Source organism: Jaculus jaculus, chromosome 17 (assembly GCF_020740685.1).
Source record: "Jaculus jaculus isolate mJacJac1 chromosome 17, mJacJac1.mat.Y.cur, whole genome shotgun sequence".
Taxonomy (NCBI): domain Eukaryota; kingdom Metazoa; phylum Chordata; class Mammalia; order Rodentia; family Dipodidae; genus Jaculus; species Jaculus jaculus.
In genome coordinates this window covers 17,157,486-17,185,148 of record NC_059118.1, presented here as the reverse complement: position 1 = coordinate 17,185,148, position 27,663 = coordinate 17,157,486, and the positions used below count along the sequence as shown (strand labels likewise).

The following is a 27,663-nucleotide window of genomic DNA, read 5'->3' as shown; positions in this document are numbered from 1 at the left end:
TCAAAGCCATGATGGTGGCAGGAAGACATCTCATGCTAGGGACAGAACTTCCTGGCCCATTAGATTATAGGTGTCAAAAAATAGTCAGTGGGTACTCCAAAGGTGTTTGCCCTGATCAATAAGAAAGACAGAAATAGTGGGCTGGATACCTCAGTACCCATGTAAAGCCAGACACATAAGGTGGCATATGCATCTGGAGTTCTAAGAGATGGGGGGGGGGGGAGGTACAGGTAGAAGCGGTGTGGCACACACTTTTAAGTCCTTGCTGTGACTTTGAGGTCACCCTGAGACTACAGAGTGAATTCCAGGACCTACAAAAACAAGAACAAAAACAAAGAAAGAAAGAAAGAAAGAAAGAAAGAAAGAAAGAAAGAAAGAAAGAAAGAAAGAAAGAAAAGAAAAAGAAAGAGGCAGATAGAGATGAGAGAGGGAGAAGGAGAGAGAGAGAGAGAAAGAGAGAGAATGCGCATGCCAGGGCCCATAGCCACTGAAAACAGACTCCAGATATATATGCCACCTTGTGCATCTAGCTTTATGTGGGTCCAGGGGAATTGAACCCAGGTCGCTAGGCTTGGCAGACAAGCTCTTTTAACCAGCTGATCCATCTCCCCAGCCCTGTATAACTATTTGTCCATCACCTACATCTACATCACCTTCTGCTGGCTTTCTGTAGTTACCCTTTCGTCCATCTTAGCTACTATTCACACCCAGTCCTGTCCCTTCATTCATCCCACAGTGTAACCAATTTCCCAGTTTGCCACAGGCCTGAAGATTGGCACCGCATCATTCCCGCAGGGCAAACCCAGGACTGTTTGTTTAATTTTTATTTACTTATTTGCAAGCAGAGAGAGAGAGAGAGAGAGAGAGGAAGAGAATGGGCACACCAGGGCCTGCAACTGCAAACGACCTCCAGATGCGTGCGCCACCTTGTGCATCTATCTGGCTTACATGGGTGCTGGGGAATCAACCTGAGTCCTTTGGCTTCACAGGCAGACGCCTTATCCATTGAGCCATCTCTCCAGCCCAGGACTGTTTGTTGAATCTAGCACGCATCCCAAGCATCCCACTAGAAAGGAACTCATCCAATCAGTTACCCAGGTCATCCACCACTGAAGAACGCTCCGCCCTCCTGCCTGGCCCCGCCCCCGCCCCTCCCCTCACCCCGCCCCCGCCCCTTCAGGAAGCCACCCGCGGCGAATCCCGGCGCCCTAGCAACAGAGTCTTTCGGATTTGCCCAATCCACGGCTTCCCTCGCGAGCCAATAGCGTGAGGCTCCGGGAGCGAGGCGCGGGGAGGGGCGGGGCTCAGCGCGGCCGCAGCCATTTTGGTGGAAAAGAAACAATAGGACGGAAGCGTCGCGGGATCGGGATCGGGGCTGTGGCCGAAGGTAACGTTTGTGTCCCCCCCCCACCTGCCCCCCGCGAGGCCTGTGGTCCTGTGTCGCCGTGGGTGTCGGAGGGGAGAGTTTTCTGGTACTGTCAGGACGTGAGGCTTCTGGTCATTGGATGGGAAGGGTGGGGGTTTCTCAGATTATTTGGAGGAGGGGGTGTTTCCCGCTGTCATTGTGGGGAGGTTCCCCCCCCCCGTTGTCGCTTTTTTTGGGGGGGGGATGCTTGGAAACCTAATTTTCTTTATCTGCGATGGGGCCTTGGAACGTCAGGTCATGGGAGGTGGGGAAGCTCTCGTCCCTGGTTTACTAGAGCGGCAGAATCTTCCCCCGGCGTTGGAAAGGGTCTCTTGAATATATTTATTTATATATTTATTTATTTATATTTATTTGTTTGTTTTGGGCGTGGGGATCTCTTCCTGTTTTAGAAGAGGTCCCCCTGGGCCTTTGGGTGGACAAGATCTCTTGTGTGATGGAGGGGAGGTCGTCCTCAGGTCATGGGAGGCCACGGGTTCAAGATGATATTGGCGGGGGGGGGGGGGCAGGTGTCTTTATTCTTTGGGGAGAGCAGTCAACCCAGAACCTCAGGTACTGCTGTTACCTGGGGCCCGCAGACGCAAAAGGGTGCAGCCATTTTGGGAGCATTTTGGGTGTTGATGCCAGTTGTGCCGTCACCGTGGTTTTTTTTTTTTTTTTGATGGAAGGGAAGGTGGGGGAGAGGTGGATCTGCACATCCAACCTTTTTTTTTTTTTTAAGACTTATGAAATAGATCCTGGCGTTTCTACCACAGTCACAGAATGCTCCTGTCTTTCGTTTCACTTTACAGTTATTCCTCTCAAATATCAAGAAAGCTGTACGAACAGAAAGATGAGTGAAAATAAAATATGCAAACTAGTAAGATCTGGTGCTTTTAAATACCAGGGGAAGTAGAGCTGGTCATTGCTGATAAGCACTTTGCTAGCAAAATGTCCATAGAACAGGAATGAAATAGGATCATTTTGAAGAATAATATTAATAAAAAGTAACCAAAAGGTTTGAAAAGTAATAAAGGTGTTGCAGATGAATAGCTTGATTTTTTTTTAAAGGATCTTGTTTACAGCAGTTTTGTTGAGCTCTAGTGTTAAGAAAGTGTACTGTGTTTGCATTTTTATAGCATTTTAAGTGAACTAAGATGCTTATCCATCTAAATTGTTGCTATAGGGATTGTATAATTGCATCCTGTAACTTGGTGTTAAGTACTTAAGGAGAAATTTCAGGGTTTAGTTGTTTTGACTTTACCCACTATCAAATTAGACATGGAAAAATGAGTATTTTCTCATAGTTGACATTAATGGGCCATTTGATTACCTAGGAACTTTAATTTAACTGTTATTCAGGCTGGTTTACTGTCATTGTGATTTTAGACTAAACTTCACAGCCATCCTTAGAAATAGTGGCTAAGAAGTAGGACTAGAATTGATATAATTGTAGAATTCAGTTCTGCAAATCGTAATAGATTTCTGTGTTTGAAGCTTCCTAGGTGACAGGGCCAGAACACTGTACCAAACAGTGGCATGTTCCAGCAGGGAGTAATCACTGACTGGTAAAACTTAGCCACTCTTCCTAGCAGGGATGCCAAAGCCTTTGATAAGCCCCAGAGATGTCACTGGTATCTAGGCAACAAGAATGAGCTTGAGTCTCCCTAAGGCCAACCTTGCTGAGGTGAAAATTTTCCATTGTTGGCTCATAAAGAGGATTTCCCCTTGAAGTAATTTTATATTGTGGGATGATTGTCTTAAGAAACAAATTGATCATTTTGTACTATATAAAATAATCAGAAATTAAATTTTCTTTTGTGATTAAAGCATGTTTTTGTTTTTTTTAAATAAAGTACTTTTGCCTTTTTATGTAATAAAATTAGTAGGGTCTTGTAGCGTATTGTAATAGCAAGTAAATGTCTTTTTTTTCCCAAAACTAAGTTCGAGTTCATCTCAGAGTTTAAAGGAAAAAATAATCTGCCAAGATGAGCAAAGTTGGTTTGGATCTGTCACTTGTCACCAGCTTCTATACTCAGCTAATTTCAGCCGATTGTAGTGGCTCACACATGTAATCCCAGTACTTGGGAAACTGAGGCAGGATTGCCACAAATTTGAGGATAGACTGCTGTACATCTCCAGTCCCAGGTCAGTCAGGACTACATAGTGTAACCATGTCTCAAAAACAAAACAAAAAAGAAAAAACAAAAACAAGGGCTGGAGAGATGGCCCAGCTGTTAAAGGCCCTTGCTTGCAAAGTCTGATGGCCTGGGTTTGACTCCCCAGTACCCACATAAAGCAGGATGCCCAAAGTGGTGCATGTACCTGGAGTTTGTTTATAGTAGCAGGAGGCCCCAACATGTCCATTATCTGTATCTCCCTCTCCTTACAAATAAATAAATATATTCTTTGAAAAAAAGGGACTGGGGAGATGGCTTAGTCGTTAAAGGTACTTGCTTGCAAAGCCTGTGGGCCTGGGTTCAGTTCCCCAGCTACCCACATAAAGGTAGTCAGGCATTTGTTTGTAGTGACCAGAGACCCTAAGCATGCCTCAACTCCAAATATATAAAATTTTCAAAAAAACAAAAATAGAAATAAATACCAACTAACCAGTTTCTGTACTCTGCTCCCACCTCACTCACTACCTCACATTTAAAAAATTACTTTATTTATTTATTTATTTATTTAAAAAAGAATGAGAATGGGTACGCCAGGGCCTTCAGCCACTGCAAACGAACAAACTCCAGATGCACGTGCCACCTTGTGCATCTGGCTTTACATGGGTACTAGAAGATTGAATTCAGGTCCTGAGGCTTAGCAAGCAAGTGCCTTAACCACTTCCCCACATAAAGCCAGCTGCACAAGGTGGCACATGTACCTGGAGTTCATTTGCCAGTGGCTAGAGACCACATTCTTTCTATCTGCCTCTTTCTTGGTCTCTCAATAAAATTTTTAAAAATATATCTTATTTATTTATTTAGGTTATTTATTTGAGAGATAAAGAGGAAGAGAGAGAGAATAGGTGCGCCAGGGCTTCTAGCCACTGCAAATGAACTTCAGATGCATGTGCTCCCTTGTGCATCTGGCTTACAAATTGAATCAGGGTCCTTAGGCTTTGCAGGCAGACACCTTGACTGCTGAGTCATCTCTCCAGCCCTCATAAAATATTTTAAAAAGCAGATTTTTGAAAAAACTGGATTTTTTAATATTTAATTTTATTTATTAATTTGCAAGGGGAGAGAGTGAAAGAGAGAAAGGGTACATGAATGAATGAGGGAATGGGCATGCCAGGGCCTCTTGCCCTTGCAAATGAATTCCAGATGCATATGCCACCGACTATGTGCAACTGTCTTTACGTGGGTACTGAGGAATCGAACACAAGTGGTCAGGCTTTCAAGCAGGTACCTTTAACTGCTGAGCCATCTCTCCAGCCTGGAATCTGGATTTCATTTATTTACTTATTTAGGTAGGGTCTCATTCTAGCCCAGGCTGACCTGGAATTCTCTATGTAATCTCAGGGTGGCCTTGAATTTACAGCAATTCTCCTACCTCTGCCTCCCAAGTGCTGGGATTAAAGGTGTGTGCCACCATGCCTAGTCCAGGCTGACCTGGAACATACTCTGTAGCCCAGGATGGCCTTGAACTCAGTCCTCCTACCTCAGGTGCGCAAGGGTTGGGATTACAGGTTTGAACCACCAGGCCTGGCTAAAGGGGTCATTGTTAATTAATTTTGTCTGTGAAGAAGTTGGGAAAGAAATACTGAGTTTCATAAAAAAATGAGCTCCATGCCAGCAGTCATCGCAGCTACTCATGAGGACTGAGGAAAGTAACTAAGATACTGAATTGATCTGCAAACAAACATAAGGGGATAGTCAAGTACTAAAAGAAAACAAGGGATTTTCAGGAGCTGGAGTGATAGATAGCTCAACAGTTGAAGGTGCTTGCTTGCAGAGCCTGATGGCCCAGGTTTGATTCCCCAGTACCCAGGTAAAGCCAGATACACAAAGGTGCAGAGGTCCTAGTGCAGCCACACTCACACTCTGTTCTGTCTGTCTCTCAAATAAATGTAAAGAAATTTTTTTAAAGAGAACTTGGGGTTGGGTGTGGTGGCACATGCCTTTATCCCCAGCACTTGGGAGGCCAAGGTTGGAGGATAACGGTGAGTTTGAGGCCACTCTGAGACTACATAGGTAATTCCAGGTAGCCTGTGCTAGAGTGAGATCCTACCTTGAAAAGCAAAAATTAATAAATAAATAAATATGGGAGATGACTACTCAGTGATTAAAGGTGCTTGCTTACAAAAAAAGAGATGTTTTAAGCAAATAACACTTGTAACTTCATGAACAAAACACACTTGTGGAAGTTCAATATATAATATGTGTTATCTTAATTTGAGTTCTTTATTATTAGCACTCCTTTCTTTTCTTTCTTTTTTTTTTTTTTTTTGGCTTGGTTTTTTGAGGTAGAGTTTCACTCTAGCCCAGGCTGACCTGGAATTCACTATGTAGTGTCAGAATGGCCTCTAATTTATGGTGATCCTCCTATTTCTGCCTCCCGAGTTCTGGGATTAAAGGCATGCAGCCACCACACAGGCTCAAGATATCTTTTTTTTTTTTTCAATTTTATTTTTATTTATTAAAGAGAGAGAGAGAGAATGGGTGTGCCAGGGCCTCCAGCCACTGCAAAAGAACTCCAGACACATGTGCCACCTTGTGCATCTGGTTTATGTGGGTCCTGGAGCGTGGAACTGGGCTCCTTTGGCTTTGCAGGCAGATGCCTTAACTGCTAAGCCATCTCTCCAGCCCTCTTATTTTATTTTATTTTATTTATTTATTTTTTGTTTTTGTTTTTTTGAGGTAGGGTCTCACTTTGGTCCAGGCTGACCTGGAATTAACTCTGTATTCTCAGGGTGGCCTTGAACTCACGGCAATCCTCCTACCTCTGCCTCCCAAGTGCTGGGATTAAAGGCGTGCACCACCACACCCAGCTTTATTTTATTTTATTTTTTAATTTATTTGAGAGAGAGAGAGACTGAGAGAATGGATGCTCCAGGGCTTTCAGCTGCTTCAGATGAACTCCAGACACATGCACCACCTTGTGCATGTAGCTTATGTGGGTCCTAGGGAATTGCACCTAGGTCATTTGGCTTTGCAGGCAAATGCCTTAAACGCTAAGCCATCTCTTCAGCCCTGCTTTTTTCTTTTGAGATAGGGGCCTTTATAACACATATCAGACAAGGGAGCCTGTCTCAAGCAAGGTGAAAGGAGAAGACTAACACCCCAAGGTTGCATGAGCACATCCATGCACACATACTTGTATATTAGTATACCATTAAAAGTGTGCGTATCATGGGCTGGAGAGAGGGCTCAGCGGTAAGTTGTTTGCTTGCAAAGGCAAAGGACCCAGTTCAATTCCCCAGAACCCACATAAGCCAGATGCACAAGGTAGCCTATGCATCTGGAGTTTCCTTGCAGTGGCTGAACACCCTGGTGTACCCATTCTCTCTCTCATTAATGAATAAATGTATCAATGCTGTGCTTTTTGTTGTGGTGGTGGTAGGGTCTCACTCTAGCCAAGGCTGAACTCAAGCTCACAGCGATCCTACCTTTGCCTTCTAAGTGCTGGGATTAAAGGCATTTTTAAAGTTTTATTTTTACTTATTTATTTGAGAAAGAGGAAGATAGAGTAGAGAATGGTGTAGCAGTGTCTCCAGTCAGTGCAAATGAACTCCAGATGCATGTGCCACCCTGTGCATCTGGCTTATGTGGGTTCTGGGGAATCGAACCTAGGCTCTTTGGCTTCACAGGCAAGCACCTTAACCACTAAGCCATCTCTCCAGTTCCTACTTTGCCCTTTTTGTATAGGCAGATATGGAACTCTGTAGTCCCAGGCTGACCTGTAACTCACAGCAATCCTCCAGCCTCTGGAGTACTGGGACTACAGACATATGCCACAATGCCTGACTGTGTTGTTTTTTTTTACAGTCTGAAAAAATGTAAGCAAAATGCTTAAAGTCAAATTCTGGGCTGAAGATATAATGTTAGAGTGGTTACCTATCTTACATGAGGCATTGGATTCCATCCCTAGCAGAGGTAAGAGGGTAACTGAGTTCAAGGTTAGCTTGGGCTAGAGTGAGAACCTACCTCGAAGGGCTGAGGCAGAAGGATCATAAATCAGGTTGACTTGGGCCACAGTGAGACTCTGTCTTAAGAAAGAAGACTGCTGGGTGTGGTGTCACAGGCCTTTCATTCCAGCACTCGGGAGGCAGAGGCAGGAGGATCGCCATGAGTTCCAGACCAGCCTGAGACTGCATAGTAAATTCCAGGTCAGCCTAGGCTAGAGCGAGAGCCTACCTTGAAAGTCTCATTGGAGCCCAGAGCTTGTCAGTTCTACTAGACTAGCTAGCCAGTTTTCCTTGGGGATCCTGTCTCTGCCTCCCAGGCATTGGGATCATGCAGGCAGGCTACTAGGCTGGTCCTGCATTTGTGTGAGTGCTGGGTATTCAGTCAGGTCATCACACTTGCATGACGAGCACAGCTTCTCAGCTCCAACCAACATAAATGTTACTACACTATCTATCATTTTGTTGCATAGTGAGACCCTGTCTTAAACCAAAAAAGGGGCTGGAGAGAAGGCTTGGCGGTTAAGGCATTTGCCTACAAAGCCAAAGGACCCAGGTTCAATTCCCTAGGATCCACGTTAGCAGATGCACAGGGGGTGTGCACATATCTGGAGTTCATTTGCACTGACTGGAAGCCCTGGTGCACCTATTGATTCTCTCTCTCCCTTTTTCTCTGTCAAATAAATAAGTAAAAATAATTTTTAAAAAGAAACAAAAAAAGATTGCCATGTAACTGATAGAATTCTCCTAGTTTTGAGGTCCTGATGAACAATTAGGCTTTAAAAAATATATTTATTTTATTTATTTGAGATAGAAAGGGCATGCCAGGGCCTCTAGCCACCGCAAACGAATTCCAGAGGCGTGTGCCACCTTGTACATCTGGCTTATGTGGTAGTGGGGAATCAAACCTGGGTCCTTAGGCTCTCCAAGCAAGCACCTTAATTGCTGAGCCATCTCTCCAGCCCCCATTCATCTTTTTGTTTCTTTGTGGTAGAATCTCGCTCTGGCCCATGTTGACCTGAGTTTACTACATAGTCTCAGGGTGGCCTTGAACTCATGGCAATCCTCCTACCTCAACCTCCTGAGTGCTGGGATTAAAAGGCATGCACCACCAAGCCTGGCCCATTATAAACTTTTTGGCTTGTGAATAATGCTAGCTGGGGCCACAGACATGGGCTCTGATGCTCAGCTACCTAGTTAGCTTTATAACTGAGTGAGTTGTCCAAAGTGGCTGTGTACTTTTTTGCATTTCTGTCATATGAGAGTTTTAGTGACTGACCCTGGTTGTATAGGTAGAGGTGGTGTGTCTGTGGTGAGCAGATGCTGAGTGGCGACTCCAGGGCTCTTTGGGAAGGTTAGACTAAAGAGAGTTGTTTTTCTGCCATGAGGCTATAGTGCCTCATTCTTCCCTGGGGCTCTTCTCGAGGCAAAGTAAGTGGCTCCTGTGGATCCTATTTGTTCTTTCCATAACTAATTTCTCCATGAGTCAGCAAAGAGCCCAGGGGCCTTGAGGAGTCATGGTTGTTTGTTTCCAATACTTAAAACATGAAGAATATCGAGGCATAGTTTTAGCAGATTGCTGTTAGATCTTTGCGTAGACTGTGGGGCATGCTATACCCTGTCTTAGGATGGATGGATCATGTTTTGTGTTCCTTGCATCTTGTGTCCTGGCCAACTGTGAGGCAGTGTGGAAAGCTAAAATATATATATTTAATTTAATAATTATTAATAATTTAATATATAAATGCTTAATCTGAAACCAGTATTGTACGTGCACTTGCAGTTTCCCTAGGTTGCAACAGCTTTACAGTAACCATTACTAATTCAGGAGTTTTGGGAATTTGGACCTTAGTCTTTGGACATTTCAAAATCATTAATGAGGGGGCTGCAGAGATGGCTCAGCAGTTAATGGTACTTACTTACAACCCCTGATGGCCCAGGTTTGATTCTCCAGTACCCACATAAAGGCAGATATACAAAGTGGCCCAGGCATATGGAGTTTCTGTTTATAGTAGCAGGAGGCCTTGGCACATCTGTTTTCTTTCCTTGTTTCTCTCTTTCTCTGTCTCTTCCTCTTTCTGTCTCTCATTGTCTCAAATAAATAAATACACAAGTAAATTTTTTAAGTCATTAATGAGACAGGTATGGTGGCCCATGTCTGTAATCATAACATTGAGGATTGAGGCAGGAAGATTGTCACAAGTTTCAGTCTAGCCTGGGTTACTCTCAAAAAACAAACATAATCCATTAATGACTACCTAATGCTCAAAGTGTATGTGGAACAGAGAACAGGCTAAACAGAGAAGGTGTTGTGAGGTTTTCTTTCTTCTGGCCCAACATCATCCATCTGATTTTTAGGAAGGTGATTGTTTATTTTCTGACAGATGAACAGTGTCTGTACTAGTACCTAGAACAGCCACCATCTTTTTGGTTTTTCGAGGTAGGGTCTCACGGTACCCCAGACTGACCTTGAATTCACTATGTAGTCTCAGGGTGGCCTTGAGCTCACTGTGATCTTCCTATCTCTGCCTCCCAAGTGCTGAGATTAAAGGTGTGCGCCACTATGCCCGACTCAAAATTTTTAAGGAAAAAAAAAAAGGTTACCATTCAACTGATTTGGTTCCAGCCAGTGGAGTGTAGATCTACTCCAGGCCTCTCTTCATTTTACAGACCAGAAAACTAGATCCCCAAAGGATAGAGCTAAAGACTGGAAGAATCTCTCTGAGCAATTGAGTGGCAAATAATCTGGCTCTACTTGGCCGCAGGCCAATCAGTTTTCTAATTTCACCTCACAAATGTTTTTTTTTGTTCTGTCATCAGACTTGGTTCAGGCAAGCATGAGCCTTATTTTTCCTACCTACCCAAGATGATGATTCTCCTGGGAGCACCATCGTATGAACTGCATAGTTGAGTGCAGGGGGAAGGGTGGCAAGATGCCACATCATGTCTAGCAGCTAATGAACACTTTGGAGACCTGAGAAAGAGGAGCTAGAGACCTTTAACTGGGCCTTTTGGCCTTCATCTATATCCATGAACTGTAGAAAGGTGCCATGAAGGACTTTTTTTAAAAAAATATTTATTTATTTGAGAGAGAGAGAGAAAGAAAGAGGCAGATAGAGAGAAAATGGGCATGCCAGGGCCTCTAGCCACTGCAAATGAACTCCAGACACATGCATCACCTTGTGCATCTGCCTTATGTGGGTGCTGGGGAATTGAACCTGGGTCCTTAGGCTTCATAGGCAAGCGACTTAACTGCTAAGCCATCTCTCCAGCCCCACCCCGTCCCTTTTTTTTTCCCCCCTGAGGTAGGATCTCACGCTAGCTCAGGCTGACCTGGAACTCATTATGTAGTCTCAAGGTGGCATTGAAGTCTCGCTGATCCTCCTATCTCTGCCTCCCAAGAGCTGGGATTAAGGATGTGTGCCACCACACCTATCCCCCCATTTCTTTTTAAAATTTTTATTAACATTTTCCATGATTATAAAAAATATCCCATGGTAATACCCTCCTGCCACCCTCCCCACTTTCCCCTTTGAAATTCCATTCTCTATCATATCCACTCCCCATCTCAATCCTATTTTTTTTTTTTTAAATGAAGTATTCTGCAGTCCTTTCATCCTCCGGTGCTGGGCACATCTGGTGCCTAGCTTTGCTCTTACAGCAAACACTTTGTAAACACTTTAAAGGTCTTTAAATTTTTTTTAATTTATTTTTTTAACTGTTCATTTGAGAGAGAGAATGAATGGGCATGCCAGAGCCTACAGCCACTGCAAATTAACTCCAGACACATGCACCACCTTGTGCATCTGGCTTATGTGGGTCCTGGGGAATCTAACCTGGGTCCTTTGGCTTTACTGGCAAGCACCTTAGCCGCCAAATCATCTCTCCAACCTTTTAAAGGTTTTAGATTATGAATCTAAAACCTGGCCCCTGAAGAGCATGTTTCTCTTAGACTGCCTAAATATTGTGGTTCCTGAACCATGTTTGGTGTGGCTTACTTAGGATATCTTTTTAGAGTTGTGTGAACTGGTCTTTTTGGTTTTTTAGGGTAAGGTCTCAGGCTACTCTAGGCTGATTTAGAATTCACTATGTAGTCTCAGGGTGGCCTTGAACTCAAGGTGATCTCCTACTTCTACCTCTGGGATTAAAGGTGTGTGCCACCACTACAGACCTGGTCTTTTTGTAGAAGTAGAAAGAAAAGAGCTTAGATCAGGTGTCTCTGAGCTCCATCTTCTGGTGAGAATCTGGAATGCTAGAATGCATGCATCCTTATGATCCCATTGCCTATGTGGATTGGGATTAATTTTTTTTTTATTAGTACATGTCCTGTCAAGGGCTAGTATGGTGGTGAGAAATCAAGACCTTTAGGTCTCTGTTATTTGCATTTGGGAAAGCTTACTGATTCCTAATCCTTGAGTTACAGCTGGGTAGTCTCTGAAAGGAAGAGGTGACCCCCCCCAAAAAATAAAGGGGAAATGGATTGATAACAACTTAAAAAGAGGCTTCTCCTATTTGAGGGTGAAACCTGTTTATAAGACAAGCCAAATATCCCATGTGAGTAATAGAAATGCTATATACCAAGTTAGAAAGACATACCAGCGGGACCTTAGTTAGGCTCTAAAGGCAGTTGTTAGGGGGCGTCCAACAGCGTAAGGTTCTGTGACTCACTTGGGAGCTGTAGTTCACTGTTCCTAGTCTGGATGGTATCCAAACCTCCCCGCATTGGTTTGCAAGAGCAAGGGGGAGAGAGTATATATACCTCGCAAAAAGCAGGGTCATGAGTTTCGGGTAAGAATTTCCCGTCACAAGCCAGGCACGCAGTAGGTGCTTTACCCACATCACGAGGCGATGGGAACGTCAGCAGTCTCCTCCTCATTACCGTCATTTCAGTGGAGTCCTGGGAACCGAAGGCGTTCCCTGCCAGTCAGATCCCTGCACAAACACTGAAGTGTAGGAGTCCAAGCCAGTGCTAGGGGACTTCACAGAGAGGAAGCAACTAGCTTGACGTGCCCTGGAACAGTTAACAGGGTGCCTGGCGAGGCGTGCTTTGCCGAGATCTGGTTGTTTGGTTCTGGGTAGTTATCTCATGGAGCTGTGGCTGGGTCGTGGTCCAGAGCCCGACTGCTCCAGGAGTGAGACTTTGGTTTAAAGGTGTGCCTTAGCTTTTGGCGATCAGGATAGAACTGATAAAAATAGTCAGTGACCTAGAACAGTGTGTATCTTTTTAAATGGAGTTAGGCAGCTTCAATCAGTTGTTTTTAGATACCGACGTTAATCATTAAAGCTGGGTCCCAGCTCCATTGCTAATAAGGTTAATGGAGCTTGTCTTGGCTTTGGGCAGAGGCAGTGTGTGTGGGCTCCGTAGGTAAATCTTCCTAAGTGATGCATAAGGTGGTTTTCCCTGTACTTAAGTGAGTTTTATAAAAATATAATTAGCAGAGAACCTTAGGCATCATTTACCTTAAGCTTGCCAACTTTAATTAAGAAATAGTAAGGCTGCGGCTGGAGAGATGGCTCAGCTGTTAAAGGCACTTGCTTATAAACAGTAAGGTTTATATCTGAATGCTATGTTGGAAATTGTGATATTTTTTACACCATCGTGGCTTTGTGTTTTGCCTGTTGTGTTTTGGCTTTGCAGTGCTGTGGTGCCTGGCTGGAGCACAGCATTTGCCTGTCTGTACCTGCCCTCCCCTCTGGTGTTTGTCTTTCTGAAGGAAGAGGCGGGGCTCGGGTGGACAGTGTGGGCGGAGCTCTGTCTGCACTTAGGCTGTTTGTCTTTCTGCTGAGAAGGGCCAGTAGCTGTAAGGCAGTTCCCAGGCTGCTTCCAAACCCCATTTTGTTTGCTTCCGGCAGAACATCCTGGTCTGCACAAGCCTAGGAGTAGAGACCAAACTGACCGTCGCACAGACAGACAACAAATCGGGACGAACTGGCCGCTGGACCCCGCTGCCTCCCCTTTCTCCCTGCCACCTGCGTCCGGAGGATGAGCCCAGCCTTCAGGACCATGGATGTGGAGCCCCGCACCAAGGGCATCCTGCTGGAGCCCTTTGTTCACCAGGTTGGGGGGCACTCATGTGTTCTCCGCTTCAATGAGACAACTCTGTGCAAACCCCTGATCCCAAGGGAGCATCAGTTCTACGAGACCCTCCCAGCTGAGATGCGCAAATTCACTCCCCAGTACAAAGGTGAGCCCCCAGCTGCTGGAGGGGTCACCAGACTGGTGAGATGTGAGGGATCGTGGCCATGGAAGGCCTGGCAACTGTCCTGGGAGCCCTCATCCCCTTCCACTCACTCTGTGTTTTCCCTTCTCCTCCTCCTCTTGGCCCTCAGCCCAGCACCTCACACCCTCAGTTTTCAAGCCCTGGTAAGATTGCTCAATTGTTTTGTTTTGTGGATTTGTTCTGAGTTTATTTTTGGTGGAGTATAGTTGTGTTTTATGTTCAGGTGTCTCTTGATCACAGTGACCCATAGTCCCCCACTGGAGGGGACAGTGGGGGAAGACTTTAGGAGGATTTTACCCAGAGTTCTTGCTGCCTGCTTTTTGTCCTCCAGGAAACCAGAAGCCCTGGTGATTAGGTAGGCTGGGAGCAGGGTTGAGTCAGAAGGAATGTAGGAGTGGGAGGATTGTGCTGATTAGCTGAGGCCTTTGCTATTATGGAATGTCCCCAGAATTGCTATGTGAAGGCAACCCTTTGATTCACATATGGTGACTGTTTCTCCCGTTTTATAGTAGTGCATTTTGGGGGGAACATTAGCCACCAGCATGGTGTGGTCTTTTCTGGGAGGGGGGACTTTTTAAAAATAAAAAAAGCACATGAATTAATTTTAAATGTGTATTATTGGTTATAACAGTGACTCTAGAACAACTTAGGATCTTCTGGGACTATTGAAACATTGTTCTTTAAAGACAGAATGTACTGGGTTGCCTCTCTGTACTTGGAAATGCACGTGTGTTGTGGTGGGAATGGGGGAGTTGGGGGCCCTCACTTGGTCCTTTTCTGTTATTTTTTCCAGGACAAAGCCAAAGTTCCCTTGTTAGCTGGCCACCTTGCCCCCTTTTTTCTCCCTGGTCCTTTTCCTCATGTCCACAGGGAAGTGTCTTCCCCTGAACCCCCCACCCTGGCTCCTGTGCACCCAGAGCTGGGGTCACCTCAGAAGTGTCGTCTCTCTCTGAGCACGCATTCCCCTGCAGCGAGCGAGCGGGCAGGCAGCAAGGACTGAGCAGATTGAGTGATCGTGGGGCAGAGAGGCCTGGGAGGAAAGGTGTCCAGCCAGTCGGCTGTAAGGCGCTCATCGGCACCTGCTGAAATGCTCCCACCTGACAGCCCCCTCCTCCAAGACTGTCAATTACACATGACAGGTTCTAGAGACTCACAAGGGAGAGCCGCTTTCAAAGCCGTCACGTGTCTGTGCTCCTGGTCCCACCCTATCTGCCTGGTGTTCATCTTGTTCTTTTGTGACATGAATTTACAAAAACCAATAAAAACATAATTGAGGACAAAAGGCTTAGGGCACCCACCCATGTAGGGGTGCTGCTGGAAGCCTTTGCTAGGGTGTCTGTGTGATGTGTGGTTTGTTTCGTTTGCTACTTTATTCCGCTTTGCTTACCTAGTCTTCCCTCCCTCAGATGCTTGTTGCCTGAGGCAAACCTGTGTTCACCTGCATTTTTTAAAGCCAGCCTCTAGGCCGTCGGAGCTCCTGTTCAGGGCATTGAAAAGTCCCACAAGATAAATAGAGCAATGTTTTTGAAACTTCTTTAGAATTAGAAAGAGTTACATAAAAACTAATAAACATTTTCAATAATGGAAAAATGTGTCTTGTAATTCTTTGGCTCTTGCCTTGTTGAGTGCATTCGAGAGGAAGACTCTCAGCCATGTTTGCACCCTAATTGCTTGTCTTGTATGGTGTCACTTTTTTCTAGCTGTTTTGATATTTGTTAGGTTTGCAGATGAGTTTGGGGCCTCTGGCAACCTAGAGACTAAGGAACAGGGTAAGAAAAAAAACAAATGTTACAATCATGTTATTTAGAAAGCATCTTTCTGTGGAATGAGAAGTCTTTTCTGCTCACCCCCCTCCCAGGTGTGGTATCTGTGTGCTTTGAAGAAGATGAAGACAGAAATTTGTGTTTAATAGCATACCCATTAAAAGGGGACCATGGAACTGTGGACCTTGTAGACAATTCAGACTGTGAACCAAAAAGTAAGCTCCTGAGATGGACAAACAAGAAACACGTCCTAGAAGCAGAGAAAACTCCGAAGGATTGGGTGCGCCAACACCGGAAAGAGGAGAAGCTGAAGAGGTGGGTAAACCCTGAGAGAACCCCTGTGCTCTGTGGAGGAGGAAGTGTTGGGGGGTCTTGGTTACATTGGGCTTCACTGGGGCCAAAGACTTATTCATGGTGGACTGTACAGGTCACTCAGTGGCTGGTTCCTGCCTGGCCTGCGCAGCGTTTCTAATGAGCTCTGGACTAGATCCTGCCGTTTTAGTAAGCAGCTGGAGTGGCAGCTAGAGAGCAGGTCACTCATTCCTTCCACAGTTGCCCTGGGCTAGACCACAGGTGAATGTGACCAGTCACCATTCCTTTACCTCAGGTTGCTCACCAGTGGTGGTGAATCAGATGGTCAATCTGCAAAAACTTAAGGATCCATGTGGTCAGGGCCTTCCAAGTCCACATTTTGGCAGGGTTTGTGAAAGTATGTTATAATGTGGCTAAGCAGATTAACTTGTTCCTGTGGAATTTCAACTGAGATCGAAGAGTCAGGGGAGCCTCTATGTGCCTGGGGGTTGTATTGTCTAGAAGAAGTTAGTGAAGGCTGCCCATCTCATAATGTGAGGAGCAGAGGTGGAGCTTGCACCTTAGGGTCTCCTCTTTATAGAAAAAAGTGGTAGGCTGGTCCCTTTTTTATTTTTATTTATTTTTTTTACATTTGTATGAACAGCTTTAATGTTTAAAACAGTTTTACTCTGAAATTACTATTCCTTTTTTATTTTAATCAACTTCTTAGTATGATAAAGTGTACCCATTTGAAGTATTTGATGAGCTTAGGCATCATGTGTCCATTGTAAGTCACCACAGCATCAAAATAATCAAATTTAGCCAGGCGTGGTGGCGCACGCCTTTAATCCCAGCACACGGGAGGCAGAGAGAGGTAGGAGGATTGTCAGAGCTCGAGGCTACCCTGAGACTACATAGTGAATTCCAGGTCTGCCTGAGCTAGACTGAGACCTTACCTCAAAAAACCAAAAAATAAAAATAAATAAAACTTTTCATCACTGCTGAAAGCTACTTCACTACTCTGGTAATGAATTTTGATAAAACACTGATCGGCCAGGTGTGGTGGCACATGCCTACCCGGGAGGCAGAGGTAGGGGGATCGCCATGAGCTCGAGGCCACCCTGAGACTCCATAGTGAATTCCAGGTCAGCTTTGGCTAGAGAGAGACCCTACCTGGAAAACCAAACAAAAAACACTGTGATTTATTGAGTGCTTATTTCTTTGTAGCCATAAGTTAGAAGAAGAATTTGAGTGGCTAAAGAAATCTGAAGTCTTATACTACAGTGTGGAAAAAAAGGGGAACATAAGCTCCCAGCTTAAACACTATAACCCTTGGAGCATGAAATGTCACCAACAACAGTTACAGAGAATGAAGGAGAACGCAAAGCACCGGAACCAGTACAGTATCCTTTGTCTGCGTCCGCTGGGGCCGCGGCGGGGCAGGGAGGGGAGGAAAGGCAAGGAGGGCTTGGAGAGAGAGAGCTGTCTACTTTGTTTCTAGTTTTTGTGACAGCAGGACCCATCTATGTAGCTCAGGCTGACCTTGAACACTTCATGTGAGTGTTAGCATTAATGTTGTGTGCCACCACACCTGGCTGTTTTTTTTTTTTTTTTAATGTTATTTATTTAATCGCAAGCAGAGAGAGAGAGAGAGACAGAAAGAGTGCATAAGCAAGTACCAGAATCTCTAGCCACTGCAGACAAACTCCAGATGTGTGCATCACTTTGTGCATTTGGGTTTACATGGGTACTGGGGAATTGAACCTGGGTTGTTGGGCTTTGCAGGCAAGTGCCTTGACCACTAACACATCTCTCCAGCTCTATTTTATTTATTTATTTATTTAAATTTTTGGTGTTTTTTTTTTTTTTTTTTTTTGAGATAGGGTCTTACTCTGACCTGGAATTCACTCTGTAGTCTCAGGATGGCTTTGAACTCATGACAGTTCTCCTACCTCTGCCTTGAAAGTGCTGGGCCTAAAGGCATGTGCCACCATGCCCAGCTATTTTTTTTTCCCCCAAACCATGGTTAAATTATATTTCTCCTGTTAGAACTGTGCTAGAATACCCCATGTTATCACTGAGTAAATGTTACCTTCCTAGGTATAGAGCCTGTCCTTGGGAATATTGGCAGAGGGGAGTAACGAGTAAAGGGGTCTTGTTTTAGGTAAACATTAGCCTAGATAGCTGAGGGGCTGGTCCCTATTATTAGACTCTCACCGAAAGCCTCACAGAGTTTATTCTGCAGAGCTGAGAGATGGGATGGGGAAGCAATATTTTAGTTCTGATTCACCAGTCTGCCACACAAGTGGTATGTGAGGAAAATACCAGGGCTTGTCCTTTTTTTTCTTCTACTTCTTACCTGTTTATTAAAATAATATTCAGAGGCATATCCGTAGACCTTGCCTGACTGCTTATAGTCAGGTGGGGGGGACAGTATATGCAAGAACAATTGGAGTTTATGTAAGCTCTAACCAGCTTAATCGGTGACTGGATAAGCTGCAGCACTCCGACATTCTCCTGCTTCTCTCTTTCTGTGTGTGTGTGTGTGTGTGTGTGCGCGCACACACATGCTTGCATGCAGGGGGAAGAGACATGCTCATTTAAGTTGGCCAGAGCAGAACATCAAGTTCCAGCTCCGTCACTTTCCCTTCTGGTCTTGTTTTGAGCTGGAATCTTATTGATGGAAGGCAAATGCCTTAAGTGCTGAGCCATTCCTCCAGCCCCTTGTTGACTTGGAACCTGATTCTTAGTCTGTGCTGCTTACAAGCACAGGATGCCAGCTGCTTACATAGTCTGGAGAGTTTAACTTGTACAGTTCTGGTCTTCCTTTGGCCTCACACTTTGCAGGAAATACACCTAGTTGCTGAGTCATCTCTCCTCTGACTCCTGGGGTGCATTATCTCATTAGTATGCACTTTAGCATGTGTGTGTAAAAGGTAATATTTTAAAACATTAATATTGTACATATTTTACTGGACAATAATAGATAGTAATTTCTTGCTATAAAATACTATTATTTGAAGTAGGCCAGTTCATGTCTCCATTTCCTAGTTTCTCAGTAGGTGTGTGTGCGCGCATGCATTTATGTTAATGTACATGTGAAGGCACATACATGCCACAGTGCACGTGTGAGGAGGAAGGACAACTTCAAGTGTTGATCCTTGAGGCAGGCTCTCTCCTTAATCACTGTTTCACCAGGCTAGTTATTATTTTTAATTTTATTCAATTTTTTTTTTTATTCATTTGAGAGAGAGAGAGAGAGAGAGAATGGCTGAACCAGGGCCTCCAGCCACTGCAAACAAACTCCAGACGCGTGCGTCCCCTTGTGCATCTGGCTAACATGGGTCCTGGGATATAGAGCCTCGAACTAGGGTCCTCAGGCTTCACAGGCAACCGCTTAACCTCTAAGCCATCTCTCCAGCCCTATTCTGTTTGTTTGAGGTAGTGTCTCACTCTAGCCCAGGCTGACCTGGAATTCACTCAGGTTGGTCTTTAACTCATGACTATCCTCCTAACTCAGCCTCCCAAGTACTGGGATTAAAGGAGTGTCATCATGCCCGGCCTAAATTTTTTCAAATGTATTTTATTTTACTATTTATTTATTTGAGAGAGGGGGGCAGATAGAGAGAATGGGTATGCCAGGGCCTCTAGCTACTCAAACAAACCCAAGACAGGTTCATCACCTTGTGTATCTGGCTTTATGTGAGTACTAGGGAATTGAACCGAGTTCTTTAGGCTTTAACTGGCGAGCCATCTTTCCAGTCCTCATTCCCATATTTTCTTCTTTTGTTGTAGAGAAAGAGAACAAAAGACAGAATTGGTGTTCCAGGGCCTCAGCCACTGAAATCAAACTCCAGATGCTTGCGCCATCTAATGGACATGTGTGACCTGCTTCCCTCACCTTTGTGTGTCTGGCTTACGTGGGATCTGGAGAGTTGAGCATGGGTCCTTAGGCTTCACAGGCAAGTGCCTTAACCACTAAGCCATCTCTCCAGCCCAATTTCCATATTTTCTTGGAAATTTCTTTTTTTTTAAAATATATTTTTATTTATTTATTTGAGAGAGAGAAAGCAGCAGAGAGAGAGAGGGAGAGAGAGAGAGAGAGAATGGGTATTCTATGGCCTCCAGCCACTGCAAACAAACTCCAGACGCGTGCGCCCCCTTGTGCATCTGGCTTACGTGGGTCCTGGAGAATCGAACTGGGATCCCTTGGCTTTACAGGCAAACTCCTTAACCACTAAGCCATCTATCTCCCCAGCCCCGGAAATTTCTTTTTTTGAGGGAGAGAATAGACATGCCAGGGCCTTTCAGCCACTGTGTATGAACTCTACATGCATGCGCCCCTTTGTGAGCATGTGTAGCATTACACGTGTCAATTTTGCAACTGGCTATGTGTGGGTCCTGGGGATTCAAACAAGCATTGTTAGGCTTTGCAGGCAAGCACCTTAACTGCTAAGCCATCTCTCCAGCCCCTCTTGGAAGTTTCTTGTCAAAGAATGGGACTTCTATATTTTCTCATGGTCTGGATTTTACTGGTTCCTTTTGATGCCTTTTATAAAAGTTACTTTTTCCTTTGTTTTCAGTAATTTGGTAACTAAATCTAAAGACTTGGTCAGATTCAGGCTTAGTTCTTTGGGGGGGGATTGGAGCAAGTGTTTAGTAGTTTTTCTCTTTTTTTTTTTTTTTTTTTGGTTTTTTGAGGTAGGGTCTCACTCTGGTCCAGGCTGACCTGGAATTAACTCTGTAGTCTCAGGGTGGCCTTGAACTCATGGCGATCCTCCTACCTCTGCCTCCCAAGTGCTGGGATTAAAGGCGTGCGCCACCACGCCCGGCAGTTTTTCTCTTTTTAATCATTACTATATATATATTTTTTAAATTGAATTTTTAAGGTAGGTTTCACACTAGTCCAGGCTGACCTGAAATTCTCTGTGTAGTCTCAGGGCGGCCTTGAACTCATGGTGATCCTCCTACCTCTGCATCCTGAGTTCTGGGATTAAAGGTGTGCACCACCATTCCTGGCTTATACTTTTTTTTTAAACTAGGTAAGTTCCTGATTTTGTCAGTCATTAGCTAAAACCCTTCTGTAAGGAACAACCTTTTTTTTTCCTCTCCTGTTTTTCAAGGTAGGGTCTCGCTATAGCCCAGACTAATTTGGAATTCATTCTGTAGTGTCAGGGTAGCCTCGAACTCATGGCACTCCTCCTACCTTTGCCTCCCAAGTGCTGGGATTGAAGGTGTGCGCCACCACGTCCCACGGAACAACTTTTCTTCATCAAAGTGTATTATCCTTAGGTATATGTTGGAGAGGAAGGATAAATGTTTATTTTCCTTTATTTACTAAGTGTTTAGAATAATGAACGGGTTACCTTTAATACCTTTCAGAGGTGATCAGTGAGCTTTCTAGCATCATCATGAATACATGAATTTAAATGTATACCTATATTTTCATTCATTGCAGGGGTTTTTGTTTGTTATGTTTTTATTTTTTTCAAGGCAGGGTTGTACTCTAGCCCAGGCTGGCCTCGAATTCATGGCAGTCCTGCTACCTCAGCCCTCTTAGAATGCTGGGAGTAAAGGTGTGCACAACCAAGCCTGGCTTGTTTGTTTGATTTTTGTGGTGCTAGAAATCAACCTAGGGCTTTGTGGATTCCAGGCAAGCACTCTACCATAATTGCAATGGCTCTCCAGTCCTGCAGTAGTTTATCTTTACTGATACCCACAATGTTCTGTGTTTGACACAGTCATGACAGTCTATGATGGTTGACTTTCTTTCTGGTATGAAAAAGATGGTCTAGGAAATCCATATATGTGCCCAGCCCCAAATGTGAAATTAAAGCAGAAATCAGTAAAGCTTTTTAGTAATGGACTAAATAGTGAATATTTTAGGTTTTGGGCAATTGTCATAATTCTGACACTGTAGCATGAAAATAGCCATAGTCTCTATAATATAAATGAGTTAGCACAGCTTTGTTCCAATAAAACTTTATGGTCACAATAACTGAACATGATTTCACTTTCATGTGCCATAAAATTTTCTATATTTTAAGCTCTTAAAAATGTATAAACTGGGGCTAGAGATACGGCTTAGCAGTTAAGTGCTTGCCTGTGAAACCAATGGACCCGGGTTCAAGGCTTGATGCCCCAGGACCCACATTAGCCAGATGCACAAGGGGGCGCATGCGTGTGGAGTTCATTTGCAGTGGCTAGAGGCCCTGGTGCACCCATTCTGTCTCTGTCTTCTTCTCTATCTCTCTCTTTGAGCTTGCAAATAAATAAATAAAATAAATTAAAAACAAGTGTAAAAACTGTCTGGGTATGGTGGCACATGCCTTTAATCCCAGCACTCGGGAGGCAGAGGTAAGAGGATCACTGAGAGTCTGAGGCCACCCTGAGACACATTAGTGAATTTCATCAGCCTGAACTGGAGTGAAACCCTACCTTAAAAAATGTAAAAACTAAGCCGGGCATGGTGGTACACACCTTTAATCCCAGCACTTGGGTGGTAGAGATAGGAGGACTGCCGTGATTTTGAGGCCATCCTGAGAATAAAGAGTGAATTTCAGGTCAGCCTGGACTAGAGTGAAACCCTACCTCAAAAAAACAAAACAACAAAAAAAAAAAAGTTAAAACTACGTGTCTGGAGTTCATTTGCAGTGGCTAGAGGCCCTGGCGCACACATCCATTCTCTCTGCCTCTTTCTCTTTCTCTCTCTCAAAAAGAAAAAAAAAAAGAAAAGGAAAAAGTAAAAACTAGCCAGGCATGGTGACGCACGCCTTTAATCCCAGCACGCAGGCAGAGGTAGGAGGATTGTCATGAGTTTGAGGCCACCCCAAGACTACACAGCGAGTTCCAGGTCAGCCTGGGCTAGAGCAAGACCCTACCTTGAAAAACCAAAACCAACCCCCCCCCCAAAAAAAAAGAAGAGGTATCTTAGTGGTTAAGGCACTTGCCAGCAAAGCCAAAGGATCCAGGTTCGATAACTTAGATGCACTAGGTATGCATCTGGAGTTCATTTGCAGTGGCTAGAAACCCTGACATGCTTGCTGTCTCTCTCTCTCTCTCTCATAGATAGATAGATAGATAGATAGATAGATAGATAGATAGATAGATAGATAGATAGATAATTTTTAATCCCAGCACTTGGGAGACTGAGGTAGGAGGACTGCTGAGAGTTCAAGTGAATTCCAGGTCAGCCTGGGCTGTACTGAAACCCTATCTCAAAAAACAAAAACAGCAACAACAACAAAAAAAAATAAAGAAAGAATATATAAAAACCAACTGGGCATATTGGTACACACTTTTAATTTAACATGTAAAGCTAGGACTGGAGAGTTGGCTTAGAGGTTAAGCGATTGCTTGTGAAGCTGAAGGACCCCGGTTCGAGGCTTGATTCCCCAGGACCCACGTTAGCCAGATGCACAAGGGGATGCATGTGTCTGGAGTTTGTTTGCAGTGGCTGGTGCCCATTCTCTTTCTCTCTCTGCCTGTCGCTCTTAAAAATTAAAAATAAAAATAAATAAATAAGTCATGTAAAAACCAGCTAGGTGGGGCAGTACATACTTTTAATCCCAGCGTTTGGGATGCAGAAGGAGCATTGTCATGAGTTCGAGGCCAGCCAGAGACTGCTTAATGAATTCCAGGTGAGAGATAGGAGGATCATTGTGAATTTGAGGCTAGCCTGGGGGGTGGGGGGCTACAGAGTGTGTTTTAGGTCAGCTTGGGTTAAAGTGAGACCCCCCCCAAAAAAAAAAAACAAAACAAGAAAGCAAGACTTTAATCTTAGCATTTGAGAGGATTAGGTAGGAGGATTACTGTGAGTTCAAGGACAGCATAAGACTACAGAGTGAGTTTCAGGTCAGCCTGGGCTTGAGTGAGACTGCCTTAGAAACAGCAACAAAAGGTAAAAACCAGGGGGCTGGAAAGATGGCTCAATAGCAAAGGCACTTGTCCATAAAACATACCAGCCCAGGTTCACTTCCCAAGCCACTCACATGAGGTGGACACAGAAAGTGGCACAAGCATCTTGTGTTGCAGTGGCTACAGGCCCTGCCCTCCCCACATACATGCAAATAATGTTTTTTAGGCTGGGCATGGTGGTGCATGCCTTTATTCCTAGCACTTGGCCAACAGAGGTAGGAGGATTGCCATGAGTTTGAATCCACCCTGAGACTACATAGTGAAAATAGTGAATTCCAGGTCAGCCTGGGCTAGAATGAGACCTTACCTTGAACAACAAAAATAAAAATAATAATTTGCCGGGCGTAGTGCTGCACACCTTTAATCCCAGCACTTCGGGGGCAGAGGTATAGGAGGATCGCCGTGAGTTTGAGGCCACTCTGAGAGAGAATACATAGTGAATTCCAGGTCATCCTGGGGCTAGAGGTATACCCTGCCTTGAGAAGCCAAATAATAATGATAATATTTTTTTATGTAAAACCCAAGATTAACAGTGTGGCTTAGTGGTAGAACACTTGCCTAGCATGTGTGAGGCCCTGGATTCCATTCTTAGTACTGTAAAAAGAACAAAAATGTAAAATCCAGCCAGGCAGTGTCAAGTGCATTTCTAGTTGATTGACTGACTATACGGCAGTGAGCACAGTGAGCTATAGGTTGCAAATTCCTGTTCTAGGGAGCATTGATTGCCGTTAGGTGAGACAGCAGTCTGCACTAAGGGGTACTCTGTTGGGCATCCTGGCACACACTTGTAGTCCTGGTACACAAGAGGCAGGAGGATTGCTGCAGGTCTAAGGCCAGCCAGGGCTGCATAGCAAGACCTGGTCTCAACCTAGAGGTACTTTTTTTTTTTTTGAGGTAGGGTCTCACTCTGGCCCAGGCTGACCTGGAATTCACTATGGAGTCTCAGGGTGGCCTCGAACTCATGGCGATCCTCCTACCTCTGCTTCCCGAGTGCTGGGATTTAAAGGTATGCACCACCATGCCCAGTTGGTAGTTTGTTTGTTTGTTTGTTTTTTAATTTATTTATGAGACAGAGAAAGAATGGGTGCTCTGGGGTCTCTAGCCACCAGAAACGAACTCCAGGTGCATGTGCCACCATGGTGTATCTGGCTTACATGGGTTCTAGGGAGTTGAACCTTGGTCTTTGGGCTTTGTAGGCAAGTACCTTAACTGCTAAGCCCATCTCTTCTGCCCTAGAGGTACTGTTGAATTTGACTATTGTTTCTAGACCATTTTAGTGCACACCATTGGAAAATAGACTTGTAAAAGAGAATGTTTTCAGAGGTTGATACTGATATGTGTGGTTCATATTTAAGGACGCAGGATTTATTGACCTTATTTGATATTCTGTCATTGAGAACATGTGTGAATAGACTCTGACCTCCCATACCTGACTGAAATCAGGAAAATGGTTATGTGTAGCTCAGCCTCGGAGATCCCAGGCCTCTGTTAAGTCTAAACACTGGCTGTTCTATCAATTGCCTGATAAGTCAAGTGAGGGTACCTACTAGTTCTCTCTTCAGCCCTGGGCTCCCTGCATGGAAGATAGCATAACTACTGGGGTTCCCAGCAGGCTTGGGTTTCTTTAGGTCATTGTGTACAAGCATTCCTCTCTGAGTAATTGTCCTTAACCACTAAGAATTTATCTTGCTGGAGAACCTGACTTCTCGCTACGAGGTGCCTTGTGTCCTGGACCTCAAAATGGGCACACGGCAGCACGGTGACGACGCGTCAGAGGAGAAGGCAGCCAACCAGATCCGAAAATGTCAACAGAGCACTTCTGCAGTCATCGGTGTGCGTGTGTGTGGCATGCAGGTGAGGAGCCTGCTAGTGCAAGACAAGGACTGCCAGGACGTCCACTGGTTGTCACTGCCCCCCCCCCCCCCCCCCCGTGACATAGTTCTAATGTGCCGTGAAGAATCCAGAATTGCAGCTGGAGATTCAGCTCAGTTGGAGCACTTGCCTAACATGTATGGGGCCTTCAGTTTCATCCTTAGTACAACAACAACAACAACAAAAAAACACACAGCAAGAAAAACAGGTGTGGCAGTGCATGCCTTTAATCCGAGCCCTGGGGAGGCTGAGGTAGGAAGATCTGGTGAGTTCAAGGCCAGCCCTGAGCTACAGAATTGAGTTTCAGGTCAGCCTGGACTAGAGTGAAAGATTTGAGTGGGCTTAATGGTAGAATGCTTGTCTCATGCACAAGGCCCTGGGTTTGATCTCCACACTGAATGAATTGATCTTACCCCTAGTCTGTGGCTTTCTGGTTAAAACAGAAGGCACACATGTTTGGGTGACCCCTCTGTGGCTGGCCTGGATGGCTGAGCAGCGTCATCTATGGGCAGGAGTAGGGCACAGTTATGTCATTTCCACTGACCCATATGCAGAATTGGGGGCTAAAGTGTAATGATTAAACCTAGGTCATTGGGCATCCTAGGCGGGTACGGATTAAAGAGGTCATGGGCTCCTGTGTGCCTGATGTACTTAGCAAGTTAAAGGAGTAGATGTGTGGTGTCACATCACACCAGTCCACCCAAAGTTTAGGCCTTAAGGTAGCCCTTAGAGCCAGGCATGGTGGTGCACACCTTTAGTCCCAGCACTCAGGAGGCAGAGGTAGGAGGATAACCATGAGTTCAAGGCCACCCTGAGACTACACAGTGAATTCCAGGTCAGCCTGGGCTAGAGCCAGGTCTTACCTTGAAAAACCAAAAAATAAAAATAAAAAATAAATCAAAACCAAACAAACAGAAAAAGATAGCCCTTAGACCCTAACCTGCTGATCTCTCCCACAGGTGTACCAGGCAGGCACGGGGCAGCTCATGTTCATGAACAAGTACCATGGGCGGAAGCTTTCAGTGCAGGGCTTCAAGGAGGCACTTTTCCAGTTCTTCCACAATGGGCGATGCCTGCGCCGCGAGCTCCTGGGCCCTGTGCTCAAGAAGCTAACTGAGCTCAAGGCAGTGTTGGAGCGACAGGAATCCTACCGTTTCTATTCAAGTTCCCTGCTGGTCATCTATGATGGCAAGGAGTGGCCAGAAGTGGCCCTGGACTCAGATGCTGAGGACTTGGAGGACCTGTCAGAAGAGTCAGCTGATGAGTCTGCTGGTGCCTACGCCTACAAGCCCGTCAGCGCCAGCTCAGTGGACGTGCGCATGATTGACTTTGCACACACCACCTGCAGGCTGTTTGGCGAGGACAGTGTGGTGCATGAGGGTCAGGATGCTGGCTATATCTTTGGGCTCCAGAGCCTGATAGACATTGTCACAGAGATAAGTGAGGAGAGTGGGGAATGAACTTGCCGGCCACTCCGGTATCTGAGAGACTCTCTGTGTCCTCTGCACAGCTGTGCTGTGTCGGGTAGGAGGCTAGTATGGCCAGGTGGTGGCCCCTGCAGCCTGGAGCTGATAGGCAGTGGCCTCTGTGAGCCCCAGCCTGAGCCAGCCCCAACCGTGCTTGGAGTCTTTATTTATTTTAACTATTTCTTCAACATTCCACATTTCTTGATGCAGATACCTCTTTCTTCCCTGAGTGTAAATGTTCTAATACAGATCTTTTGTTTATTGTATGGAGTGCTGTTGTTGTTCTTTCCAAAAGCATGTAGGCCACCTTCCATCCTTTGGAAGCCTTACCACTATGCTGACCACCTGGGCCAGCAATATTCTGGCTACTGTCCCCACTCTATAGGTTGTAAAATCACCACAGTATCTCTGTGCCCCAATCTAGCACTTTGAGGTCATCCAAATAGGGGATTCCCCCCCCCCCAAACATACTTGGCCAGGTCACTCTGGTTTGTGCTGGCTAAGTCTCTACCATGCTTACACAAAAACTGCTCTTAATACAAGTTTCCCCATGTCCCTGTGCAGCTGGTGGGGAAGGTGGGCAGCAGACGTTCCAATCCTTAGGTCTAGT

General features: G+C 45.1%; 1 protein-coding gene and 1 non-coding gene across 4 annotated transcripts; both read left to right on the top strand.

The window, feature by feature from the left end:
- Positions 1–1,276: 1,276 nt before the first annotated feature.
- Ip6k2 (inositol hexakisphosphate kinase 2) lies at positions 1,277–27,319 on the top strand. Of its 3 annotated transcripts, XM_045136615.1 has the most exons (7): positions 1,346–1,387; positions 7,387–7,494; positions 13,377–13,708; positions 15,603–15,822; positions 17,026–17,201; positions 25,394–25,569; positions 26,547–27,319. In XM_045136615.1, the coding sequence occupies exons 3-7, from the start codon at positions 13,507–13,509 to the stop codon at positions 27,045–27,047; spliced, it is 1,275 nt and encodes a 424-aa protein (XP_044992550.1). In that variant the 5' UTR covers positions 1,346–1,387; positions 7,387–7,494; positions 13,377–13,506; the 3' UTR covers positions 27,048–27,319. The 3 variants fall into 3 exon arrangements, with proteins under 3 accessions (XP_004664266.2, XP_044992550.1, XP_044992551.1); XM_004664209.2 differs by lacking the exon at positions 7,387–7,494 and having other exon boundaries at positions 1,277–1,387; XM_045136616.1 differs by lacking the exons at positions 1,346–1,387; positions 7,387–7,494 and adding an exon at positions 1,398–1,472.
- LOC123455683 lies at positions 18,181–18,313 on the top strand. Its single transcript, XR_006634066.1, has one exon. It is a non-coding gene; the product is annotated as a small nucleolar RNA SNORA58 (small nucleolar RNA).
- Positions 27,320–27,663: the final 344 nt, after the last annotated feature.